Source organism: Perognathus longimembris, chromosome 6 (assembly GCF_023159225.1).
Source record: "Perognathus longimembris pacificus isolate PPM17 chromosome 6, ASM2315922v1, whole genome shotgun sequence".
In the NCBI taxonomy this organism is placed as follows: domain Eukaryota; kingdom Metazoa; phylum Chordata; class Mammalia; order Rodentia; family Heteromyidae; genus Perognathus; species Perognathus longimembris.
Genome location: NC_063166.1, coordinates 11,160,196 through 11,186,772, shown reverse-complemented (window position 1 = coordinate 11,186,772; position 26,577 = coordinate 11,160,196). Strand labels below are relative to the sequence as shown.

The following is a 26,577-nucleotide window of genomic DNA, read 5'->3' as shown; positions in this document are numbered from 1 at the left end:
GAGAGCAGCAGGCCTGACTAAAGCCGCCCAGTGGGGAAGGAAGGTTCCTCCGCCCCAGGGGCAGCAGAACCCCAGAAGATGGATGAGCAGGTGTTCAAAGGCGACCCGGACAGCCCTCACTCCATCTCGTTCTCGGGCAGTGGATTCCTCTCCTACTACCAGGCGGGGGCCGTGGACGCCTTGCGAGACCTGGCCCCCCGGATGCTGGACACCACCTATCGCTTTGCGGGGACCTCGGCAGGCGCGGTGATCGCAGCCCTGGTCATCTGCGGGATCGAGATGGGTAAGGCGGGCCTCTGCTCCGGGCTCCCGCAGACAGAGTCCCCGGTGTGGGAGCCTGTTTGCGGTGGGGGAGGGGTGCTTCTGGGGACCAGGCCTGGCCTTGGGGGAGGGGGGGGGACCTCTGCCAGGCTTGCAGTCCCAGAGCCACAGGGAAAGAGGGAAAGCCTGACGTTACAGGGGTGGCATGGGGGCAAGAAGCTGGGAACACGAATCCGGGCAGAAGCCAGGCCCCGGTGGCTCGTGCCTGGCATCTCAGCTACTCGGGAGGCTGAGATCCGATTGCTGCAGTTGGAAGCCGGGCTGGGCAGGAAGGCCTGTGAGACTCCTATCTCCAGACTCTTATCACCAGAAAATGGGAAGTGGTGCTGGGGTTCCAAGTGGTAGAGCCCTACCTTGAGCACAAAGAGGCTCGGGGACAGCGCCCAGGCCCCGAGTTCAAGCCACAGGACTGGCGAAAAACAAAACATAAGGCATTGTCTCACTTTCTGAGCTCCTGCTCAGACCTCCGATCGAGGTCCACAAGGAGCAGAAGCTCCAGAACGCAGCGACAGCTAAGAAACCCGCCCACATTGCTCGATGCAGTGTCAGAAAGCGAAAATCAGGATGGGGACAGGGACCAAGTGGGGACCACTTTAGAAAAGTACTTGGGAGAGACATGGAAGTAGAGACCCGAGCAAGGCAAAGGAACAAGCCATCCGCAGATGCAGAGAAAGAACATTCCAGAACATTCCAGATGCCTGGGGTGATGGAGGGGAGGAAGGCAGAAGGAGGTGAGGCCAGAGAAGCAGCTGGGCCCGTCGGGTAGGCTGAGGTCACAGCAGCTAGTCCTGCCCTTGTGGTTCCTTGGGAGCCCAGCCCGATGCGACACAGGCAATGAGCTTGCTGTGCCTCAGTTTCTTCATCTGTTTTTTGTTTTGTTGGCCAGTCCTGGGGCTTGGACTCAGGGCCTGAGCACTGTCCCTGGCTTCTTTTTGCTCAAGGCTAGCACTCTGCCACTTGAGCCACAGCGCCACTTTTGGCCATTTTCTGTATATGTGGTGTTGGGGAATCGAACCCAGGGCCTCATGTATACGAGGCAAGCTCTCTTGCCACTAGGCCATATCCTCAGCCCTAGGACGTCTAATTTTATTCAGCAGATATACCCCGAAGGGCGGGCACAAGAGAGGGATAACAGGTTGGTCACGAGGGCTATCCATCAAGTGATGTCAGGGGACTTCCCTTGTGGGTGGAGGCCCAGCCCCCCAAGGATTGGGTTTCTGGGGTCCCCCTGCCATTGCACACATGCTCGCCCCAGGGGCTGGGGGCTTCTCTTCCTGTTAAAGGTGGAAGGAGAGGGGATGGGCCAAAGCCAGCTGTGGCCTCTTAAAGGCACAGCTGACCCCAACAGATCCTGACGAAGCGGGTTGGGGGAGAGGGGCGAGGGATGGATGCAGTGTGGGCCCGCGCATGATGTGTGGCTGGTCGTGAGGAGAAAGATGGGGTTTGCTAAAAGGCTGAGCTGGTGAGGTCGGCGGCTGCTAAGAAGCTGCAGACGGATGCCGTCTCCCCGGGCAGGGAGCCGCTTTCCTCCCTCCAAACCTCTCAACTGAGGTCTCGGTTACAAAGAGTATGTGCCCTGTCTGTTCCCGGCCATGGGATTCCAACCACGGGAAGCCATCTACACTGTAGAACGGGAAGTGTCTGCTCGCTCCATGGCTCCCAGCTCTCTCTCTCTCTCTCTCTCTCTTTCTCTCTGCCATGGTTCCAAGTAGATCATTCCAGATCTTTTCCTCTGCGGAGGTCTCTGCAAGTGTGGCACACAGGGACCCTAAGCCGGGAGGGGGGGCTTCAGGAGGGGCCCCTCCCTCCCCAAGGCCTACCTTAGCCCGCCCGCCCCTCGTGCCTTTCCATCAGACTCAGTGAGAATCGGAAGGAGTCTGCAGCGTCTTAGCCCTCGGATGCTGACTTGCTAGAATGAGCCCAGTTCATTCAATTCGATCACAAACCTGCTGGCGCGGGACCGGGGTGGTGACGGGCCCCCGCCGTGCGATCTGGGGACCTCTGGGGACCGGCTTTGCATGGCTTGTGACTGTGGGGAAGGGTGAGCTGTGGGGAGCTCCTGAAGTCACTTAACCGCTGTGTCGTTTCCTATGAACCGCTCCTGCCCCGCAGCAGGCCCTGGTCTAAGTCTTAGGTGCATATTAACTCATTCCGTCTTCACAACAACACTCCTAGGAGAAAGCTGTTATTATCCCCATTTTACAGAGAAGGAAACTGAGTCACAGCATACTTGACATAACTTGCCTAAGGTCATGCAAACAGCACTTGGTTGCTCCTGGCAAAGCAAGGTGTGGGGGGGGGGGTTGGATGTTGCTCTAAGCACTGACGTGAAGAGGTGAGCGTGTGGAGGAAGGATATATTGGGGAGAGTATTGTATGCAGAAGGAAAAGTGATTCGAGTGAAATAACGCGAGAGTTAGGTCTCTGGACTCTCTCATTCTCAGAGCCACAGTGTAGGTCCACCCTGTGGATGGGTACACCTGGTCTTGGTGGCAGTGAGCGTCCTTGTTAGTGGCAAGGAGTGTCCTTCCAGGGTAGGTACTTGGCAACACTGAGCTAAGTTGTTCTCCCACGTGGCTGGACCAACATGACACCTGGTAGGACCTCTGAGTTCTAATTTCCCCATGAAGTCAAAGTCGGCTCTTGGCGCTACCTAACTCAGAAGTTGTATGGCCTCCTAACAGATTCAAATTTATATTGGATTGTTTGTCTTTCATTTATATATCCTGATTGCAAGCAAAGGTTTGAGTCTTTTGCATCTGGCCTACTTGTGATTGAATACTGGGACTTGAACTCAGGGCCTGGGTACTGTCCCTGAGCGTTCTCTCTCTCTCTCTCTCTCTCTCTCTCTCTCTCTCTCTCTCTCTCTCTCTCTCTCTCTCTCTTCTCTCTCTCTCTCTCTCTCTCTCTCTCTCTCTCTCTTTTGCCAGTCCTAGGGCTTGAACTCAGGGCCTGGGCTCTGTCCCAGAGCTTCTTTTGCTAAAGGCTAGCACTCTACCACTTGAGCCACAGTGCCACTTTTAGCTTTTTCTGTGTATGTGGTACTGAGGAATCGAACCCAGGGCTTCATGCATGCTGGGCAAGCACTCTACCACTAGGCCACATTCCCAGCCCCCTGAGCTCTTTTTGCTCAAGGCTCATAGTGCTCTGCCACTTTGAGCCACAGCACCACTTCTGGTGGTTTTCTGGTGGTTGATTTAATTATTTGTTATTATTATAAAGATGATACACAAAGGGGTTACAGTCACATAAGTCAGGTAAAGTATACATTTCTTTTTTGGACAATGTCACCCCTTCTTTCCTTTCTCCCATACTCACCCACAAGTTGTATAGTTCGTTTGCAACACAGTGTCTAGTGAGTAGCACTTGTTAGAATTATTTCTGAGGGTCTTCGACTTTCCATCGCAAGGAGGAATGGGTTCTCTTTCCTGCAGCTCTAATGGCTTGTCACTGTAGAAAGGCGCGTTAAGAGGGCTGGGGATATGGCCTAGTGGCAAGAGTGCCTGCCTCGTATACATGAAGCCCTGGGTTCGATTCCTAAGCACCACATATACAGAAAATGGCCAGAAGTGGCGCTGTGGCTCAAGTGGCAGAGTGCTAACCTTGAGCAAAAGGAAGCCAGGGACAGTGCTCAGGCCCTGAGTTCACGGCCTAGGACTGGTAAAAAAAAAAAAAAAAGACTGTCCCTGAGCTTTTGGGCTGGGGATATGGCCTACTGGCAAGAGTGCCTGCCTCATATACATGAGGCCCTGGGTTCGATTCCCCAGCACCACATATACAGAAAATGGCCAGAAGTGGCGCTGTGGCTCAAGTGGCAGAGTGCTAGCCTTGAGCAAAAAGAAGCCAGGGACAGTGCTCAGGCCCTGAGTCTAAGCCCCAGGACTGGCCAAAATAAATAAATAAATAAATAATAATAAAAAAAAAAGAAAGGCGCGTTAAGGGGTTTTGAATGCCTAGGGTGTTCTGAGAGGCCTTGTTGAATGCTCCCAATACTTCTATGCAAAATCACACTAGCTGCATGTATTCACAGATCTACTATTTTTAAACAAAATTCTTAAACACGTCCCCTCCCTAGTCCCGTCCCCACCCCCACCCCATCCTGTCTGTCCTGAGGTTGTCTACCTCCGCAGGTAAGATGGCAGCGGGCCCACCTGCTAAGGGCGGGGGGGGGGGGGCATGAGAACCCCACACAGGGCCTGCTTTTCGTCACAGATGCGGTCAGCATTCATGGGTTCGTCCATGGTAATCTCCATGGTGATCTCCAATCTAGTCAGGAGTGAGGTTGGAAACTTGTTGCAAAGCTGTAGTTGGCATGAAAATAAATCTTTTTCTTAGCGTAGAATGGCTATTTGCTAGACTTGAAACTCCATCTCCACTTAAAGTACTACTTGACACCTTTCTCTACATAGTCTATAGCAAGTCTCCTCCTTCCCTCCCTCTCTCCCTGTCTTCTTCCCTCCCTTCCTCCCTCCTTCCCCTTCCTCCTTCCTTTTCCTCTCACCCTCGCTTTCTCCCTTCCTCCCTCCTTTTCTTCTTTCTTCCTTTCTTCCCTCTTTCCCGCCTCTTTCCCTCCCAGCTGATGTACAAAGACACATAGCCAGATTCAATTCGACTTTGGCTCCAAGGAACTCACTGTCTACTGAAACTCCGAGGCAGCCAGCACATAGTTCTAAAGCCAGAAAGTTCCACTGTGGTGTTAGGGCATGAACAAGCATGAGGTGAGCGCGCACGTCAGTCCTGGAAGGCGTCCTGGAAGTGGCAGCTGAGCTGGGAGGTGGAGTGGAAGGCAGACAGGTAGAGACCGGTCAGGCAGGATCCTCAGCTTCTGACAAGAGCCTGAGAGCATGAGAAAACCACACTGTGGAGACGTAGAACACCTGGGACAGGGGGACGCTGTCCTTGGGGCACCCCGGAGCTATGTGTCTGCATCTTGGAGCACAGGGGCCGGAGTGACCTGCAAACCCAACATCTCCAGACCACGGACTAAAACTCACAGGAAGAAAGCACCTGTTCCTAGCCAGGGGCTGGTGGCTCCTGTCTGTGATCCTAGTTACTCAGGAGGCTGAGATCAGAGGATGGTGGTTTGAAGCCAGCCCAGGAAGGAAGTCTGGGGCAATTATCTCCAATTAATCCCCCAAAAGCCAGAAATAAAGCTGTGGCTCAAGTGGTAGCGTACCAGCTTTGAATAACAAAGCTAAGGGACAGCACCAGACGGCACTGAAACCCTGAGTTCAAGCCCCAGTACCAACATTGAAAAACAAAAGGAAGATCTGTGTCTATCGTAGTCCTGCTCCTCCTTCCTTTAGCCCAGCCCACTTTTCCAAGAAACCAGAGGCTCTTGTGCCTGTTTTTCTTGTTCTTCTCTGTGCCTTTGCTGAGTCTCTCCTTCCATCCCTTCTGTTTCCAGAATCCTCTTGGCAGAGTGGCCACCCAGCTTGGCTACTGGGCAGTGGAGGAGGCGTGGGCCTCTTCCTCTCCGGGCTTCATCCTTGAACATGCTTCCAAAGTGTTCAAGGTCACAGCCCCAGGCCCTGTCAGCCAAGGCTCAGGGGGCTGACTCCACTAAATGCTGTTCTGCTTCCTTAATTCCCTCCTAACCTCATTAAGCAGGTACTATAATTGTAATCATTTTACAAATGAGAAAACAGGGATTTGGAGAGATTAAACATTTCCCCAGATTTTTACAACAGAGCCCAATTGGGGTTTGTCTAAATTTCTAGGCTCTGCTTCCGCTCAAACTGTGGCCTCAGAATCTGCGTTGCAGCAAAACAGTAGCTTTCTCACCAAACCCTGCGGGCCAAGCAATTAAGTGAGATCAAATGGCTTGACAAATACAAAGCACTTCTGTAAAATTATGAGCTGGTGGCTCACGCCTGTAATCCTAGCTACTCAGGAGTCTGAGAACTGAGGATCACGGTTCAAAGCCAACCCAGGCAGGAAAGTCCATGAGACTCTTATCTCCAATTAACCCCCTGAAAATGGGAAGTGGTGCTGTGGCTCAAGTGGTAGAGCACTAGCTTTGAGCTGAAGAGCTCAGGGACAGTGCTCAGGCCCAGAGTTCAAGCCCCATGACCAACACAAAAAAGGGGGCGGGGGACCAACATGGAGCCATTGTGTGATGGTATCCTGTACAACCGACCCTGTTCGCTCACTAAAGGGCCATGCATTGTACGTATTTCTATCTTTTCAATGTTTTCCTTAAACAATCCTTTATGCTTTCATGTTATGGGCAATGGATGGGAGGCTCTAGAAAAGCTCTGAATGTGCTAGTTACACAGCAGAAACCACCCCATTGGAAAGCAGCGCGCGTGTGTGTGTGTGTTTGCGCACATGTTAGTACTGAGGCTTGAGCTCAGGACCTTGTGCTTTTGCTTGCCTTTTTTTTTTTTTTTTTGCCAGTCCTGGGGCTTGAACTCAGGGCCTGAGCACTGTCCCTGGCTTCTTTTTGCTCAAGGCTAGTACTCTACCACTTGAGCCACAGCGCCACTTCTGGCTTTTTCTATATATGTGGTGCTGAGGAATCGAACCCAGGGCTTCATGTATGTGAGGCAAACACTCTATCACTAGGCCATATTCCCAGCCCCTTGTTTGCCATTTTTTTAAACTTGAGGCTCTACCACTTGAGCCCCATGTCTACTCCTGGATTTTGCTGATTAATTGGAGATACAAGTGTCTTGGATTTATTTACCTGGGCAGGCTTCCAACCACAACCTCCAGACCTCAGCCTCCTGAGTAGCTAGGATTATAGGCACATAGCTGGACCCGGGCTTTTGATCTAGAGTTAGAGTGATTCGTTTCAGGGTACAGTCTGAGAGGCTTCCTTCCAAAGGTGGCATGGGGCAAAGGTTACAGGTTCTAGGACCTACTTGGCTTTCACTCAGCCATGTGTTCTGTTGTTTATATATTAGCTTTCCATTTTAGATTTCTTTTGACTGAAAACTCATGGACCAGAATCTCTCTGTGGACCCTCAGTGGTGACGCTGGCTTTAAGCCTGCTTTTCATCAATGTCCCTTCTGCATGGGGTGCAGAAATTACTTGGTGCATAAACCAGGGTCACATTAGCTGTCACCGGGAGGATAAACAGATGATAGTTGGAAAGACTGGGCAAACCACTATTAATAATAATAATGATAATTAATTATTATTATTGCAGGCTGAGACTTTGGCCTGCAGTTGGGGACCAGGCAGGAGCAGTAAATTCCCAGCCTCTCCATGCTTGCATGGACCCTGAGAATTGCCAGAGCTTTCCTGGGAAAGCTGGGTTCACCAGAGCCTCCCCAGGGCTGCTGGGCCGGGGCTTCCCGGTGCACTCTGCAGGGGCTGCCTGCTGGCAAGGGGGTGGGGGGGGGGGAGCAGGCAGGTGCCTCCAGTGATTGGTTAAGCTAGAGATTGTTGCTAGGTTACCAGTCCACGGAGACTGGGGCCTCAAGGCCCCATCCTCCACCGCAGATCTGTCCTGAGCTGCAGACCTAATTTAGGCACTCGGGGAACAGGATCCTCAGCAGCCTGGGTTGTCAGCCAAGTGTCCATCTTTCTAGGATTTCTCAATTCCTGGAGGCCAGCTGGGGGTGGGAAAGGGAAGCCCTCTGTGTTTAACGCCATTGTGTCCTTTGAGGTGCTGTGTCTCTTTCTGGGCCTGTGATCCAAGCACCATATTGAATGTTAGGAATAAACAGGGCAGAGACCGTGCTTGCTCTGTCTAGTGAAGGGGGCGAACACCAGACCTTGAACCAAATAACATTCATCCAATTCATCCTGTGCTTCCTCTTCAATAATCTCTTTTCTTCCTTTCTTTTCTTTTTCTTTTTTTCTTTCTTCCTTCTTTTTTTGCCAGTTCTGGGGCTTGAACTCAGGGCCTGGGCGCTATCCCTGAGCCTCTTTGTGCTCAAGGCTGACTTTCTACCATGTGAGCCACAGCACCACTTCCAGCTTTTTCTGGGTAGTTTATTGGAGATAAAAGTCTTCTGGACTTTTCTGCTTGTGCTGACTTCAAACCACAATCCTTAGGTCTTGCTAGGGTTACAGGTGTGAGCCACTGGTGGCTGGCACCTTCAGTGATTTTTCTTGCTCCCCTTTCTCCCTACTACCCCATAGGGTTCTCCCCCCAAAGTTGACAGGTGATAGGAAGTGCCACCAAGTTTACCTCTACCACCTGAATCATGGATATTCTCTCTCTTAGCCCTTGCCTTTACTTTGTTTTGTTTTGCAATCACACCTGATCCCAGACCTTGATATGGATGGATGCTATCACTGCTCCTGAGTCAGAAACACCCAGAAGCTTGTCCATAGTCACATCATAGCCATAACTTCGTGTGTGTGTGTGTGTGTGTGTGTGTGTGTGTGTGTGTGTGTGTGTGTGTGTTGGTCCTGGAGTTTGAACTCAGGGCCTGGGCACTGTCCCTGAGCTTTCTGTGCTCAAGGCTAGTGCTCTGTCTCTTGAGCCACATTTCCATTTCAGCTTTTGGGTGGTTAGAGATGAGTCTCATAGACTTTCCTGCCTAGGCTGGCTTTGAACTGAGATCCTCAGGTCTCAGCTTCCTGAATAGCTAGGATTACAGATGTGGGCCACTGGTGCCTGGTAGCAACCATTTTTAGGCAATCTGCTTAGCTGTGGCCCTGCCCCCACTAGCTCCTCCCACTCGTGCTCAGAGAAGCTGGTCTGAGGACAGGGCTTGTGGTCATCCTCTTCCCATCTTTGTCCATGAGTGTCCTGTCAGAACCTCCCTGTAGTCTGGGCATCCCGCCAGGGCCATTCTCCTTGTGCCCACCTCGAACACTTGGGAGTGTTCAGTGTCTGCCCGATGTATGAACAAAGGAAAATATAAACCTGAGCCTGAGGGAGAGCCTACTTGAAGCAGTTACCTCATGCAAGCCTAAAGGTGAGATCCTCCCAGATGCATCGGTGGGCAGAACACAGAATGACCTGCGTTGATTCGTGCAGTCAGCTCACCAGATCTGATGAGTCTATCCTGCCAAGGATGTCAGGGAAGAGGAAGCTGGGGTTGAGAGGGTTTTGAAGGATGCTTGAAAGCCATGCCCAAGTTTCAGCTGCCTAGGAGATCTCATTCTTTTCTGTGGCCACATTTGCTTCCTAGAAGGAGCTCAGGCATTAGAGCCAGCCCGGGTCACGGTGTGTGCCCTCTTGAATTACTATGCTACTGGAAGCAAGAAGTCTGTCTTTCTTTCTTTCTTTCTGGGTATCTGCATTTTTTCTCCTCCCTCCCCCTTTCCTCCCTTCTTTCTTCCTTCTTTCCTCCCTCCCCCCCTTCTTTTTCTGCATGTATTAGGCAAATGTTCCACCACTAAGCTACACTACCAGTCCTTGGCTTTTTTGAGATGAGGTTTCTCTGAATGCCAAGCTGGCCTTGAACTCATAATCGTCTTGCCTCAGCCTCCCGAGTATGTGTATCTCCATTTTTAAAAACTATTCCATGAGTGTGTGTGCTCTGTATTCCAACATCAGCTTTCCTTCCGTCGCTCCAGGGTCACCTGTGGGTGGAGTCCAGGGGTGCAGAGCTAGCTGAACCCGTGCCCTGGCCCTGGGGCTCATGGGAAAGGTCACTGACCTCTGTGAGGTGGGAGGCTCATGAAGAATTTCAGAAGCAGCGCGTCCCCATCCTGGCTGATCCCCACCCCAGCCCTGGCTCAGGGATTCAGCCCCTTCATATCTTAACGCTCTGCTCCGTGGCTTCGCAACCTGCCCGCGAGTCGGCCACCGCCTTCCCGGAGGTAAAGCACTGTTTGGAGGTGTCTGGCGCCCCAGAAACCCAACCTCACTAAAACTGCCCGGACTTCAGCCCCTCAGGAGAGCATCTGCCCCTCTGACAGCTGAGGCACTCGGGCCTTCCATACAGAGAGAGAGAGAGAGAGAGAGAGAGAGAGAGAGAGAGAGAGAGAGAGAGAGAGAGAGAGAGCAGCATCACCATAGCAACCCAGACTGGCTCAGCCTCTCCATCCAATGCCGGAGGGGGGAGAAAACTCAGAAGTGGGATTTGGAGTCAGAAACCACTGCCTGGCTGTTCAGCCTCAGACAAAATACTTTCCTCTGCCTCAATTTCCACACTTGGGAAATGGTTCTGGTTTTGTCCATCTCCAGGGAGTGCTGTGGAATCATCTGTGAAATGAAAAATGACAGAAAGAGAACATCCCTAGCTTTGCTCTGTCTCTGCCTCTGACAGAAATCTTTGCACAACCTTTGCTTGGCTCCTCCGCATGGCAGAGAGCTCACCACTGCACGGTTGACCAGGCCACTATCACTACAGAACCCTAACTTGAAGAAACTTCTGGTAGGAGGGCTCAGTGCTGGAGCACATGTTTAGCATGCACAATGTCTTGGGTCCCATCTCCAGCACCAAGAAAAATAAGTCTGAAAAAAAAATGGATCTGTCCTTTTGAGAGCTATTTCTGTGTCTGATTTCCCTGGGGGACTGATGGGTGGGTGGGGGTGGGGGCGGTGAACAGCAAATCAGAAAGATGCAGGTACAGACCTGGCGCTGGAGTTTCTGGCTTAATGTCATAGGTAGGGAATGGGAGGCAAAGCCCAGGCAAAATCAAGAGACTCCGTTTCAAAAACAAGCCAAGACGTGCCTATAATCCCGGCTATTTGAGAATGAAGATAGGAGGATCAAGGTCTAAGTCTGGCCTGGGCAAAATCTCAAGATCTTATCTAAAACATTATTCAAGCAAAAAAACAAAAAAGAGCAGGGGGAAAGAAAGTTCTGGGGATATGGCTCAAGTAGTAGAGCACCTGCTTATTAAAGTCAAAACCCTGAGTCCCCAACCCTAGTACCACCCCTGCCAGCTCTCCCTCCCAGAAAAGAAAATTCTTACTCTGTCTACAGACAGGACAAAGTAACTTGACCCTGGTCAAGTTATATTATTTCTCTGAGCCTCAGTTTTCTGATCCGTAAAATGGTAGGATTCCTATTTCAGCATCTTGTCAGAGGAAACACGACGGCACTTCTTGCTCAGCTCTTAACCCAAACCCAAACCTCACTGGTGGGGTTCCGGATACCAGGCAAGGGTCCCATACGCCAGCTGGTAAAGACTCACACTGAGGCCAACACCAGAGGCTCATGCCTGTAAATCCTAGCTCCTCAGGAGGCTGAGGTCTGAGGATCATGGTTCAAAGCCAGCCTGGACAGGAAGGCCTGAGAGATTCTTATCTCCAATTAATTCCAGAAAAAGCTTTGGGTCAAAGAAGCTCAGGGACAGCACCTAGGCCCCGAGTTCAAGCCCCACAACCACTACCACCACCACCACCATCAAAACAGACATTGCATCTGGGTCTTCCCAGAGATCTCATCTGGCACCCCAAGAATGTGGTCTGTGGTGGGCTTCTAGCAGGGACAGGAAGTTGGGAGTGGGGATGGGGTCCCTTTAGCCACTGACTTGGTCATTTGGAGCAGGACGCCTGTGTCTAGCTCTGCCCTGGCTTCGGGGGGTGGGGGGGTGGAGGTTGAGATGGCCCTTCCCCGAGCCGTGCTCCCAGCCCCGTGCTGAGGCTGTCCCTGGCCCTCTGCTCCTCCCACAGACGAATACCTCAGAGTCCTGAATGTGGGTCTGGCCGAGTGTAAGAAGTCCTTCCTGGGCCCCTTGTCTCCATCCTGCAAGATGGTCCAGACCATGCGGCGGTTTCTGTACGACACGCTGCCCGAGGACTCCTACAAGGCCACCACGGGGAAGCTGCACGTGGGCCTCACCCGCCTGGACGACGGAGAAAGCGTGGTGGTCTCCGAGTTCACGTCCAAGGAAGGAGCTCATTGAGGCAAGGGCTCCTGGCCATGGCCCCCGTGGGTCCACAGCCCCTACGGGGCCTGCCTGCCCCCCACCGTCCTCCTCCTCTCTGCTTCTCCAGGCCCTCCCTTCCTAAGCACCAGGCATCTCTCTGTGCCAGGACAAGTGCTGGACAAGATGGCACAGACACAATCAGAAACCATCCAGCCTGGACACAATGCCCCCCCAGCCCTGGGCTCAGGCCTCCCTCTGCCCCGGTCCTGCCCAGCCTCGGGGCAAATCCCTGAGCTCCAAGAGCCCCACAGTGGGGTGGGGCACGGGTTCCAGGGCTCCACCGGCCTCCCAGCCTCCTTGAATGACTGTGTCCGCTCCCCCGTCTCCTGTCCTCCACTGCCCCAGATAGAAGATGGAATCGTGCCGGGACCGGCCTCACCTCGGGCGGGCAGTGTGCACTCCCCCCCAGGGCGGGGCTCCGCTCCCTGGCATGTGTTCCTTCTGGATTACAAAGGCTGCACTTGCTGTGGCTTTAGCCAACTTTTCTTTAAAAGACAAAGGGCCAGGCGCCAGTGGCTCACGCCTGGAATCCTAGCTACTCCAGAGACTGAGATCCGAGGACTGAGGTTCAAAGCAAACCCGGGCCAGAAAGGCCATGAGATTCTTATTGCCAATAAACTACCAAAAAGCCAGATGTAGTAGAGTGCTACCCTGGCGCAAAAGCAGCTCAGGGACAGCGTCTAGCCCCTGAGTTCAAGCCCCAGGACTCTCTCTCTCACACACACACACACACACACACACACACACACACACAGTGAGTTAGTGAAGCTGATAGCCTTCCATCTCATACGTCTACCCTTCTTCCTTCCCCACCCCCATGCCCCCCCACCACCACACACCTGTCTCTTTCTTCTTTGTGCTGGTCCTGGGACCTGAACTCAGGGCCTGGCACTTTCCCTTAGCTTTTTCAATCAAGTCTAGCGCTTTACCACCTGAGCTATGCCTCCACTTCCGGCTTTTTGCTGGTTCGAGATGAGTCTCCCAGACTTTCCTGCCCAGGCTGGCTTCAAACCTTGATCCTCAGCTCTCAGCCTCCTGAGTAGCTCGGATTACAGGTGTGAGCCCCCAACACCTGCTTCACATGTGTGTCTTTGGTACTTCATCCTCACCTCTCCTACCACACCCAGAGCAGCAGACCTGGGCCTTGTACCTGCCAGACCCTCTTCCTGGGATCTCCCCTCCCTCCTACTCCCCTTCCGGCTTCACCAAGCTCACTTCCTCCTGCCCCTTTCCCCCCTTCATTGCCTCCCGCCCGCCCTGCACTTCTCCCTTGGGACCACCATTCGAGGTGGGCCTCGATGGAGGCTTGTGTCCCCCTGCTGCCCCCTCCCGGGCTTTGGGTGTTCCCCAGGGCACTCAACTTACCCTCTGGGTCCAGATCCTGGCCCAGGACATGCACAGGTCCCTGGTTTGTGGAACGCTGCTGTCGGCAGGGACCCTGGAGACAGTGAGGCCACCCTGCTCCTTTCAAGCTCAGACAGTTGGCCAGATACGTTACCAGGAACCTGGCTTGCCTGGAATTGACGTGGAGGCTCTGCTCCCGGGCCAGCGAGTCCTGGTTGGGCCTGAGGAAGCCCAGGGGGAGGGGGACACGGCCAGTAGGGGGGGCCCCTCCCATCCCAGCCCCAGGGCCTGCCTCATCTCAAGCCCCATTTTCTCCCCAGGCCCTGTACTGCAGCTGCTTTGTTCCTGTCTACTGTGGCCTTATACCCCCGACGTACCGCGGCGTGGTAAGTGCTCTTTGTGTTGGCCTGGGACCCAGAAGCACTTTGGGGACCCCTGGGCCCACATCTGGGCAAGCAGGGAGGTGATCTCAGAACTCAGTGGGAAGGCATTAGAAGAATTCCCCGTGTTGGGGAGACCTCTGTACTGAGCCTGGCTTCTCTGACCCATGAACCCACGGCGCAGCCTGGCAAGTGGGGTCCCTGCGGGCTTGACACCGCCTGCAGAATACAGACCCTGGGGTGCTGGGACACGGGGCCTTGATGGATGGGGTCCTCAGGCCACTTCGGCGTGTGCTCGCAGACTTTCACGTGCCTGTGAGCCGGGGGTGTCCCTGGATGAGGGGTCTCCTCATCGTTACCCAGCCTCCACCACGATAGAGCTCCTGGTTGTAGGTTTGGCTCTCAGTGGTGCAGGTCGAACCCTAGGCCCGAGGTTAGAATTGGAGGGGAGGGGGGGGGGAGGCGGGGGGGGGGGAGTAGATGGGGCCAGGGGGTCCTTCAAGCACCCTCGGGGCAGAGACATCCTTCCGAGGGACACAAGGGCCCCCAGGGAGGGGGCTGGAGAGAGTTAGGTTGGGAGGCTGGAACACAGGGATGATCTGCTGCTTTAGCCAGAATGGGGGACCCCACCAAGCACTGCGGGGCCTTATCTCAGCACAACTAAGATGGCTGGGAGTCCACTGAGGACTCACTTGGTGACCTTGGATGGGTCACGCATCCACGAGGACCTACGTCTGTCCCAAAGCCTCTCCTGCAGCCAGATCCTCCACGGAGGGGGATCGCACCCCACCTAAGCGTTTCTTGCTTGGTTCCCCGCAGAGGTACATCGACGGGGGCTTCACCAGCATGCAGCCCTGCTCCTTCTGGACCGACTCCATCACCATCTCCACCTTCAGCGGGCAGCAGGACATCTGTCCCCGGGACTGCCCCGCCATCTTCCACGACTTCCGCCTGTGCAATTTCTCCTTCCAGTTCTCCCTGGAGAACATCACGCGCATGACCCACGCGCTGTTTCCCCCAGACCTGGTGGTGAGAGGCAGGAGGGGCCTGGGGCAGGAAGGGGGGGGGCGGGGGGAACCAGCCAGGGCCCAGCACCTCCTCCCCTCCATGCATCCTGGGTCACATCCTCTTAGACGCCCCCCCTGGCCTTGCTGCTATCTCCTTATACGTCTGGGGTTGCGTAGCCCCTCCCCCCCAGCCTTAATTTCCCCAAGTAAAACAGGATGAAGTGAACAGCTGTGGGAATGTCACCTGACACTTCCACTCTGAGAGTCCAAAGTATGGAGCCTGCAGGCCAAACCCACTGGCTTGTTTTACATAGCCTGGAGCTGTCCAGAACCATTTTTTTTAAGAGAGAGGAAGGAAGGAAGGAAGGGAGGGAGGGAGGGAGGGAGGGAGGGAGGGGCAGATAGCCTGCATTGGAGACTGTAGCTAGCAAAGCCCAGGATACTTCCCTGAGCAGTTCCAGCTACACAGCCAGTAAGTGAGAGCACTGGGATTTGAACCCACCCTCCAAACTCTGCTCTCCTAGGACCTCGACAAGGCATCCCCGGGTGTCCGCAGGTGGGGGGGGGGAGGGGGGAGGCTGGACGGTGCTCCTGGAAACCCTCAGGTGCCCAGGCCGATGCAGTCGGCACTGCGGCCCAGCCTCACAGTCCCCTGTCTCACAGATCCTGCAGGAGTACTACTACCGGGGCTACGACGACGCCGTTCTGTACCTGAGGAGGCTCAGTAAGTACCCTGCGGGCCTCGGGGGAGAGCCGGCTGGAAAGAGGGGTGAGCACAGGAAATGGAGGGCAGCCCCCCACGGGGGGGGGGGCCTGGAGAGATGGAAGTGGGGGGCAGACTCGACAGACTGTGTCTCCTCCCAGAAAGCAGGCTTGGCCCAATTCATGAGACTGTTTAGGGCATGTCTAGACACATATTTATGAATTAAAAATAAAACTATGGGGCTGGAATGTAGGGAAAACACTTGTCTAGCAAGCGCAACATCCTGGGTTTGATCCCCAGTACCAAAAAAGAAAGAAAGAAAGAAAAGAAAAGACAAAATAAAATAACTGTGCTCAGGTAAGACATAGCTGAAATTCCCCAGCAGAATCTTTTTTTTTTTTCTTCAAATTTTTATTATCAAACTGGTGTACAGAGAGGTTACAGTTTCATACATTAGGCATTGGATACATTTCTTGTACTGTTTGTTACCTTGTCCCTCATACCCCACTCCCCTCTCCCCCTTTCCCTTTCCCCCCCTGAGGTGTTCAGTTCACTTACACCAAACAGTTTTGCACGTATTGCTTTTGTAGTTGTTTGTCTTTTTTTACCCGGTGTCTCTCAATTTTGGTATTCCCTTTCAATTTCCTACTTCTAATACCAGTATACACGGTTTCCAATATACTCAGATAAGATTACAGAGATAGTGTAGGTACAACCACAGGAAGGTGATACAAGAACATCATCACCCCAGCAGAATCTTATATTTCACTTCACTCTCTTCCAGTTTACCCTGATCCTCATGAAGCCATGGTGCTCCTGTAGAATTCGATTAGTTGTTTTTTCTTTTCTTTTTTTTTTTTTTTTGGCCAGTCCTGGGCCTTGGACTCAGGGCCTGAGCACTGTCCCTGGCTTCTTTTTGCTCAAGGCTAGCACTCTGCCACTTGAGCCACAGCGCCACTTCTGGCCGTTTTCTGTTTATGTGGTGCTGGGGAATCAAACCCAGGGCTTCATGTATGCTAGGCAAGCACTCTACCACTAAGCCACATTCCCAGCCCATAGAGCTTTTGATAAATAGAAACTTACAGATTGAACTCAGTTTTAACTGGGTTCTTTCTCTCTGTTTAGTTATTCTTGGAATCTTCCACATTGTTGCAGATACAAATAGCTCATGTAAAAAATACATTGCATTCCATTGTATGATTATGCTACTGCTCATTTATCCATATTCCTGCTGATGGACAATTTGTTTGTTTCCATATTTGGGCTAGTATTAATAAAGTCTGTGTAAACATAATCTTTGTATTTCTTTAGGGTAAATACCTAGGAGTTGAATAAGAGGACTGTGTGGTTCATGTATATTTAGCATACTTACTTGTTTTAATTCTGGTACAAAACCCACAAAATATCTTAAACTTTCACAGTTCTGCAGCATAAACAATATTCATGTTCATGTTGTGAAACAGAACTCAAGAACTTTTCCATCTTCCCAAACTGAAATGAGTCCCCTGATCAACAACTCTTCTCCTCCTTCCCTCCTCCTCAGCCCCCTGGCAACCAAAGTTCTGCTTTGTGTCTAGGAGCTTAACTATAGATCTCTTGCTAAAGTAGAATCACGCAGAATGGCAAGTAGCTCATTTCACTTGGCAAAATGCCCTCAGGTGCTCTCTTGAACCCTTGCCTTATTGCTCTGTCTCAGAATTCCAACATTAGATTGGATACGCATGGAGGAAATAGGCCTTGTTCTCTTTCCTGACTTTAGAGGAAATTATACTAGCTTTTCCCTGCTTAGTGCACTGTTGAGGACAGATTTCTCATAGATAGCCTTTTTTTTTTATGTCCAGGTACATCCCTTCTATTCCTAGTTTCTTAGGTGCTTTTGTCATAAAAGGATGTTAACTTTTGTCCAAGTCATTTTCTGGGTTAATTGAGATAATTGTGGTGTGTTACAGTTATTGATTTGCTTATGTTAACCCATCTTTCCACTCCTGGGGTGAAACCAACTTCATCATTGTACATGATCTCGTTAATGTGTTGTTGAATTTGGTTTACAAGGATTTTATTGAGAGTTTTTGTGTCTGTGCTTTTTGTATCTGTGCTCATCAAAGAGATGGGTAAGTCTCTCTTTGGTTGTTGTAGTAGCCTTGTCTGGTTTGGGAATGAATGCAATGTTGGCCTTGTAGAATGAGTTTGAGAGCATTCTTCTTTCAATACCATGGAAGCATTTGTGCACTGAGTTGTTTCTCTGATAGAATTCAGCTGCAAATTCTCCTGATCCTCGGCTTTTCTTTATGGGAGATTATTACTGCTTCAATCTTGTTGCTTATTAGAGGTCTGTTAAAGTGATTTGTTTCCCCTGGGCTCAATTCTGGTAGGTCAAGTGCATCTAGAAACTTACCCATTTCTTTTAGATATTCTGGGACTTGAACTCTGGGCCGCAGTGCTGTCCTTGAGCCTCAAGGCTAGAGCTCTACCACTTGAGCCCAGCACCACTCCTGGCTTTTTTGAGTAGTTTTTGTTTTTTGGTTGGTTTTTTTTTTTGAGAGAAGCGTCTCACAGGGACTTTTCTGTCCAGGCTGGCTTTGAACCTCAATCCTCAGATCTCGGCATCTAACTAGCTAGGATTACAGGCATGAGCTTCTGCTGTGATTTTATTGACTACCTTTAGTTTATATCCTCTTTTTTCTCTACCCATGTTGTAGGTTTGTTGTTTTTTTAAGGATTTCCAGAGGTCCTGAAATTCTATTCATATTTTCTTAGTCTTTTTTTTTCAAATTTTTATTATCAAACTGGTGTACAGAGAGGTTACAGTTTCATACGTTAGGCATTGGGTACATTTCTTGTACTGTTTGTTACCTTGTCCCTCATTCCCCCCTCCTCTCCCTTTCCCTCTCCCCCCATGAGGTGTTCAGTTCACTTACACCAAACAGTTTTGCAAGTATTGCTTTTGTAGTTGTTTGTCTTTTTTTACCCTGTGTCTCTCAATTTTGGTATTCCCTTTCAATTTCCTAGTTCTTTTTTTTTTTTTTTTTGGCCAGTCCTGGGCCTTGGACTCAGGGCCTGAGCACTGTCCCTGGCTTCTTCTTGCTCAAAGCTAGCACTCTGCCACTTGAGCCACAGCGCCACTTCTGGCCGTTTTCTGTATATGTGGTGCTGGGGAATCGAACCCAGGGCCTCATGTATACAAGGCAAGCACTCTTGCCACTAGGCCATATCCCCAGCCCCAATTTCCTAGTTCTAATGCCAGTATAGGTGTTTTCCAATATACTCAGATAAGATTACAGAGATAGTGTAGATACAACCACAGGAAGGTGATACAAGAACATCATCAATAGTAGAAGCTACAGATACACATGGGACGTTGAAAGTAGTTACAACTGTGATATAACAATCGTTTCCATAACATGGAGTTCATTTCACTTAGCATCATCTTATGTGTTCATAAGGGCATAGCTATTGGGCTCTTGTGATCCTCTGCTGTGACTTGTCTAAACCTGTGCTAATTATTCCCAATAAAAAATGGTGTTGGGCTATTCATGGGTATTGCATTGAACTTGTAGATAGCCTTTTTTCTTAGTCTTTTTAAGGGTCTTTAATTAATTCCTCTTCTTTAGCTGTGATCTCTGATGCCTTACTTTCAATTTGTTCTGTTCTATTAGCTAGGCTTTATTTGGGTTATTGGCTTATTTCCTGTTTGACTTTAATTTCTTTTTTTCTCTTCTTTCTTCCTATCTTTTGATTTCCGTGTCTTGATTAAATTCCTCTTTCATATCCTGCATTGTCTTCTTTATTCATTCAGGGGTTTGCCTGAATTCTCCTTGAGCTCAGTGAGTTGTTTTTTGTATCTTCTTTGAATTCATCCAACTGCTTATATATCTTTAGTGTCATCTATCATTCATGACATTATAAAGTTTTTTTAAAAAAATTTCCTCTTTACTATCATTTAAGTATCTTTTTGTAGAGCTGTTGGCTATTGAAGAAGACAGACTACTTTATGAACTCAGTGGGGTTTTTTTTCCACTAGGATTTATGCACCTGGCTCCAACAAGTTTTTTAGATGATGGCCTTAAGCTACCGTTACCCTTTTGTTGGTAATTTCTCAGTCCTGGGGGTTGGCCTCAGGGCCTGAGCACTGTCCCTGGCTTCTTTTTGCTCAAGGCTAGCACTCTGCCACTTGAGGCACAGCGCCACTTCTGGCTATTTTCTATATATGTGGTGGTGCGGAATCGAACCCAGGGCTTCCTGCATGCTAGGCAAGCACTCTACCGCTAAGCCACATTCCCAGCCCCAGTAATTTCTCCAAGACTGCTGAGTTGTGTTGCATTTCCCTGTAGCTGCAGTAGCAGTGTCGCTGAGCTGTGGAGCATTCGCCTGCCATGCTTGGGATGCTGCATGCAGGCCTTTTCTCCACCCAGGCTGAGGAAGTTGGGCTGAAACATGACCTTGCGTCGGTGGCCATTCCCAATGAAGACCGGTCACCATTGCTGCTCCAGTATCTTTAGATGAATATAGCAGCAAAGGGGAATCTTCGTAAGTTAGGAAGACTGTCGGGGGCCTAGCGTCCCCGACCCCTTCCAGACGCCCAGAGATGAGCTTGGAATTTCTTGCTGATTTTCTTTGACTAAGTTTTTGTGTTGTTGTTTTTTTTGAAGATTAGTTTAGATTGAGGAAAAAATTGTGAAAATGGTGCAAGGAGTTTCCAAGAACCCTTCACTCTATAACTAATACCCCACAGTGTTAGATTCTATAGGATTACTCTATATAATATAATGCCACACTTTTTTTTTTACAATTATGAATATTGATTCATTACTATTCCCCTAAGGCCATGCTTTGTGTCTTAGATTTATTTAGATTACTAGGACAGGCAGGATCCAAAAATCCATTGATGGAGACAAGAGACTCTAGGTCTAAGGCAAGCCTTGGCACTGTTAGTAAAGACCCTACCTCAAAAACATGCTGACACTGGGTGAGTCACTTACATCTGTCATCCTAGCTACTCAGGAGGCTGAGATCTGAGGATCACGGTTCAGAGCCGGCCCAGGCTGGGAAGTCCTTGGGACTCTTATCTCCAGTAAATTACTCAGTTAAAAAAGAAAAGGCTGGAAACGGTGCTGTGGCTCATGTGGTAGAGTGGTAGCCTTGAGCAAAAAAGCTTAGGGACAGTGCCCAGGCCCTGAGTTCAAGCGCCAGGACTGGAAAAAAAGAAAAGAAAAAAAAAAAAGAAGAGGGGCCCCTTTTTGCAAGTGCCACGGGTGACACAGGCTGTTGCTTTTCCTAGATGCTGCTTACCTCGACTCTCCCTCCAAGAGGGTGATTTTCCCCCGGGTGGAGGTGTATTGCCAGATAGAACTCTCCCTGGGCAACGCGTGCCCTGAACGCAATCAACCCAGCTCACCAGCCCGGCGGGCCAGCCTGGAGGAGTGTCCACCACAGGAGCCCCCCGAAGGGGACGGGTCCCCGCCTGGAGAGACGCCCAGATCCACGTGTGAACCGCCCATGGGGTCACCTGCCTCATGCCCGGTCTCTTCACCCACGCCACTCCTGGCCTCCTGTGGGCCCTGCTCTCCCACTGACCTGCCACCCCCGGCCCCTGCCTCTCGGGGCTCCGCGCCCGGGCCGTCACCTGCACCGCCTCTGCAGCAGAGACAGCCGCCTGGACTTCCGTCCCTAACCCCACCCTCCCCGGGGCCCACCTCAGCCAGGCTGTCCCTGGAGGACTCAGCGGGGTCACCGCAAACGACACCCCAAGACTCTCCTTCAGCAGCACCAACCCAGCCAGGGGTGAAGGTGGGCGCAGAACGGCCCCAAGGTACGCCCCCTCGTGGCTTCTCTTGGTTTTATTCCATTTGTCATCCTGAGGGTGGATGGGCCCCTTGGCCGTCGGCTTTAGCGGCTCTGCCACCACCAGGGGGCAGCGTAACAACCGCTGGTGCTAACTTGGCACCTAGACTTGGGGACAGCAGAAAGGCATCAACGCTGGGAATCGTCCCCTTTCTACGCATTCATTCGCATTGCATTTCCCGAGTCCACACAGGTTGTCAGCAAATACAGATACTTAGAGAGGAGCTGTCCTGGGTCCTTTATCTGCTAGCTACTGACGTTGGAAATACAAGAAAGCAGGTAGAGCTGGGTGCTGGTGGCTCACGCCTGTCATCCTAGCTACTCAGGAGACTGAGATCTGAGGATCGCAGTTCAAAGCCAGCTCAGGAAGGAAGGTCTGTGAGACTCTTATCTCCAATGAACCATCAGAAAACCGGAAATGGAGCTGTGGCTCAGAGGGGTAGGGTGCTAGCCTTGAGCACAAAAACTCAGGGACAGCGCCCAGGCCCTGAGTTCAAGCCCTATGACTGACAAAAAGAAAAGAAAAGAAAAGAAAAAGAACCAAAAACCAGACAAAAAAATTAGAACATTAAGGGTCAGAAAACCGGCCAGCATGTTTCCTGTGTTCCCTCATTTCCTGTTAAAGCAGTACTTGCTGCTCATACCAGAGCCGGCCTTTCTCCCCACCCCCACCCCCACCCCTACACTGGACTGCGACATACTCCCAGGAGGCACTGAGCAATATTGGGAGATCATTTGAGCTGCTATCTGGTGGGTGGAGGCCAGAGAGGCTGCTAACATAACCTGTGATGCACAGGACTGTCCTCGTGACAGAGCACTCTGTCTCTTCATGACAATGGCTCTAGTTAACTCGATACAGTCTTCCCGGGAGCCCCACCAGCAACATCTCTGGGCACCCATGGGAACTAGGCAGGGGAGGCCCTTCTGGGGTCAACGCTGCCACTTATTGTTGGTGACCAGGGTGGTACTAGAGGAAGGGGGCATTGTGAAAAGTTCTGGAAAAATCTATAAGTGAAGAGACACTAGCCCCCCCCCCCCTGCAAATAGAATCAGGACAGCCAAAGACATCCAAGAAGTTCCTGATGGAAGAATTTACAGTAGAGGAATCTAAATACATTTTATAGCACGTGTATTTACACATATGCTAACTAATTAGTAGCTAGGTATTATATTACACAATCATATAACTAGTAGTTAATTATGTAACATAATAACCTTCATGTGTACACAGCCCATGCTTGTTTAAAGATGCAAAGTCCCTGCTTAAGAACAATGGTGATGCTAGGCACCGTGGCTTAGGCCTATAATCCCAGCTACTCAGCAGGCTGACATCCAGAGTTTCACATTTTGAAGCTGGCCCGAGTAGAAAAATCTACTTGACTCAATCTCCAATTAACCTGCAAAATGCCAAGCTAGAGGTGTGGCTCAAGAGGAAAAGCAGCAAGCAAGTAGAACAAGCAGGAGTCCCTAAGTTCAAGCGCTGGTACTGCCAGGAGGGAGGGAGACAGACAGACCAAGACTGGACAGACAGCGGACAATGCTTATAAAGCTGTGGATATTCTCTGTTTGAAGAGGAAAGCTACAGCCTCAGGTGGGAGCTGGGGGCCCTGCAGGGCTGTTCTGGAAGGTTCCCCTAACCTGCTGCTCACAGGAGTGAGCTCCATTCTTCCCAGCTGCTGCCCTGGGCTTACAAGTTCTCTTATTGTGCGCGGTCGCTTACTGTCATTTCCCCGAAAGTGACTAGCCTCTCCCCCCTCCCCCCCCCGCCCCCCCGATTCTCCTTCTGGCCACAGCAGCCCGAGTGTCTTCACATCGAAAAAGTGCCGCCACCGCCGCTCCAGTCCCCGGGAAGGAAGCCGGCAGCAAATGTCAAGCCAAGTAAGCTTCCCCCCATCCGCTCCTTGGGTCAGGGAGGGACTGGCTAAGTGATGCCCACCCCCGCTGGTCCTGAGGTTCGAACTGGGCACTGCCCTTCAGCTTTTGTGCTTAAGGCTAGTGCTCTATCACTTGAACGCTACGTCTTTCTTTTTGGTAGTTAATTGGAGGTAACACTTTCGTAGACATCCCTGCTGGGGCTGGCTTCGAACCGTAAACCTCAGATCTCCAGCTTCCTGAGCAGCTAGGATTCCAGGTGTGAGCCACCTGCACCTGGCGGGATGGGCAGGTTCCCTTGCAGCTGGGTGTCAGTTGGGTTAGCCGGTCCAGAGCACAGGGTGATCAAGCAGGGGGCTCCTTCCTCAGGCCCAAACCCACACCGCCTTCCCTCCTCAGGCAGCCCTGGTGGGGGCCGGGTTCTTCCAGCCATGGCTGCATGACTGGGTCATTCTTGCCTTCGCTATTGGCACCCCATGCCTACTTCTGAGCCCAGCTCTGGTGGCTCAGGCCTGTACTAGCTACTTAGGAGGCTGAGATATGAGGATCGTGGTTCGGAGCCAGCCGGGACAGGAAAGTCCACGCGCCTCTTATCTTGAAACCACTGAAAATGTGGAAATGGAGCTGTGGCTCAAGTGGTAGAGCACTGGCCTCGAGCGAAGTGGGAATGTGAGGCCCTGAGTTCAAGCCTCACTCAGTATCAGCACGCACGCACACACACACACACACGCACACACACACACACACACACGGTGCTTACTTTCCACATTCCATATAATGTTACTTGGCAGAGGTGGGGTCCATTTAATCATTTTCACCTTAGGAACTGTGCACTGGAACTTCGATCATTAGAGTTTACCCGGTTCTGTGCTGTGTTCGCCCCATGTAAACCGGCTCTGCATTTGCATAGAACAATACAAAACATTGCGACCGGGCTGGCGGGTCTGCGGTTCCTTGGGTTCATGTTCACTGAGAATGCGAACCTGTTTGCCGGGAGCCCACTGGGGCTCAGGCAGCGCGGGCGGGCGGGCCCGGCCTCCCAGGCCATCCACCTTATCTCTATGCCCAGGGCGAGCGCTGCTGCCGACACCAACTGGGTGAGCAAGGTGTTCCAGAAGAACAAACAGAAGACGGCCGGCGCCAGGAAATGCTTCCCCGGCCCCCCGCGGTCCCCCAAACCAGGCAGCAAAGCACAGTGAGCACCACTCCCTTGGCCTAAGTCCCCCAGGGGGAGCAGATGGGGGCCTGCCTTCTGGAACATTCCAACAAGTATGGGAGGGAAGGGAAGGAGGGGGAAAGACACCAGGCCTTGGCTCAGCCCCTGTCTGCCAGGGTCCTTTGGGGCCTCCCCTCAGGGCACGTGTCCCTCTGAACCTCCATTTCCTGATCTACAAGGGGGTGATACCGGGGAGAATCTAGGGACAGTGCTCTCAGAGCACACAAGAAGAGCAGTCCTAGCTGGTACAGGGCTCACACCTGTATTCCTAGCTATCCAGGAGGCTGAGGACTGCAGTTCGAAGCCAGCTGGGCAGGAAAGTCTGTGAGAATCTTATCTCCAAAAAACACTCCAAAGAAGCCAGAGGTGGCGCTGTGGCTCAAGCGGCAGAGTGCTAGCCTTGAGCAAAAGGAAGCCAGGGACAGTGCTCAGGCCCTGAGTCCAAGGCCCAGGACTGGCAAAAATAAATAAATAAAATAAAATCTAATAAAAAAAAATAAAAGCAGCATACTCCACACACAGTGAGACCAAAGGAGGATATTCTTAGGGGCGAAACACAAATGCCTAATGTCTATGTACCTCTGATCATGTAAAATAATATTTATTGACATGAACTCCAAGGAATAGAAATAAGAATTTTTTTTCTTTGTTGCTGTTTTTGTCTTTCTTTTTTTTTTTTTTGTCTTGTTTGTTCCTTTATCTGTCTTTGGGAGGCACAGAAATGGAAGGACAGAGGGTGAACAAATGTAGCAGTGGTACTAACTAGACACCACGTTGAAAATGAACGATACAACTTGTGGGTAGAGATGGGGGGGAAAAACTCGGAGGCAGCAAGGGGAAGGGTGAATCATCCAAAAAGAAATGTACTCATTACCTGACTTATGTAACTGTAACCACTCTGCATATCACCTTTATAATAACAAGTTTAAAAATTAATTAAAAAAAGAAAACAGATACCATCAAAAAAACAACACACAGCACTCATTGTAAAAAAAAATCTTCAAATTAAGAAGATTCTGGAGTTAAATTAAGAAGTTCTGGAGTTTTGGTTTTATTCTTGTCTTGGGACTTGAACTCTGGGCCTTGGCACTATCCACAAGCTCTTTGGGCTTAAGACTAGTGCTCTATCATTTGAGCCACAGCTCTACTTCCAGCTTTTTGTAGCTCATTGAAGAGTCTCACAGACTTTCCTGCCCAGGCTGGCTTTAACCCGTGATCCTCGGACCTCAGCCTCCTGAGTAGCTGGGATTACAGGCGTGAGCCACCGGCACCTGCCTCGTTTCCTGTGTTTCCAATTCAGGGTGTTTCGGACCTTCTTCTGTGCAATGTCTTTGTGAACACAGCAGGCACACATCTGGTCCTATCTTCCTAGAGCGGGCGTCAGCCAGGTCCAAGAGGCCTGTGCCTGGAGAGAGTTTCCATGTTATAAAACCGTCCCCCCGGGAGGCCCCGCCACACTGCCTCTCCCTGCCGTCCTCACGCCTGAAACGGGACAAGTTCTACAGAAACAAAAATCGGCGGTGTCTCTTGGTTTGTCTCCCCCTTGCAGGTCAGCCGCCCCGCCGTGTGACTTCCCTTTGCTCTCCACGCCCGAGACGGTGTGGGTCACCTACAGGCCTCATCCCCGCCGGATCCCGGAGTTCGGCTGCCAGGAGGTGGAATCTTCAGCTGTCTCCTGAGGCCAGGCCGTAGTGGCGACTCACCCTGGGGTCTGCCGTCCAGCTTCAATGCTACCCGCGTTCTCCTTCCTGGTGACAGTCGTGGCCAACGGCAGTCGAGGCAGCCACCTCGTGCACCATGAAAACAGCTGGGGAACATGGTTCTTTTTGTTAGAACAAGGCTCGCGACTGCCCACGCACAAGTAACCCACGGAGACAGTCACACGTCTCTCCATGGCCTGGCCCCTTCTCTCCCGCCGTACCCATGTTTGTTCAAGAGTGGGGATGCAAGTCAGGCCTCAGGCTTCCGGCTAGAGCTCTACCACGTGAGCCACATGCCCCCCCCCCGTCCTTCAGCTTGACCTTGGACCCACCTCTCAGACCCGATCCTCCTACCTCTGCCTTCTGAGGAACCTGGACTACAGGCTTGCCCCGCCACCTGAAG

The 26,577-nt window shown here is 51.4% G+C and overlaps 1 protein-coding gene across 1 annotated transcript; it reads left to right on the top strand.

Annotated features, from left to right (window-relative positions):
• The first annotated feature begins 69 nt into the window (after nt 1–69).
• On the top strand, nt 70–26,386 carry Pnpla1 (patatin like phospholipase domain containing 1). The gene is given in 10 exon segments (XM_048349210.1): nt 70–283; nt 11,855–12,075; nt 12,077–12,088; nt 13,776–13,841; nt 14,655–14,864; nt 15,506–15,566; nt 20,824–21,354; nt 23,180–23,264; nt 24,328–24,453; nt 26,024–26,386. Coding segments are annotated over 10 exon segments (1,647 nt in total). The 5' UTR covers nt 70–78; the 3' UTR covers nt 26,154–26,386.
• The last annotated feature ends 191 nt before the right edge of the window (nt 26,387–26,577 follow it).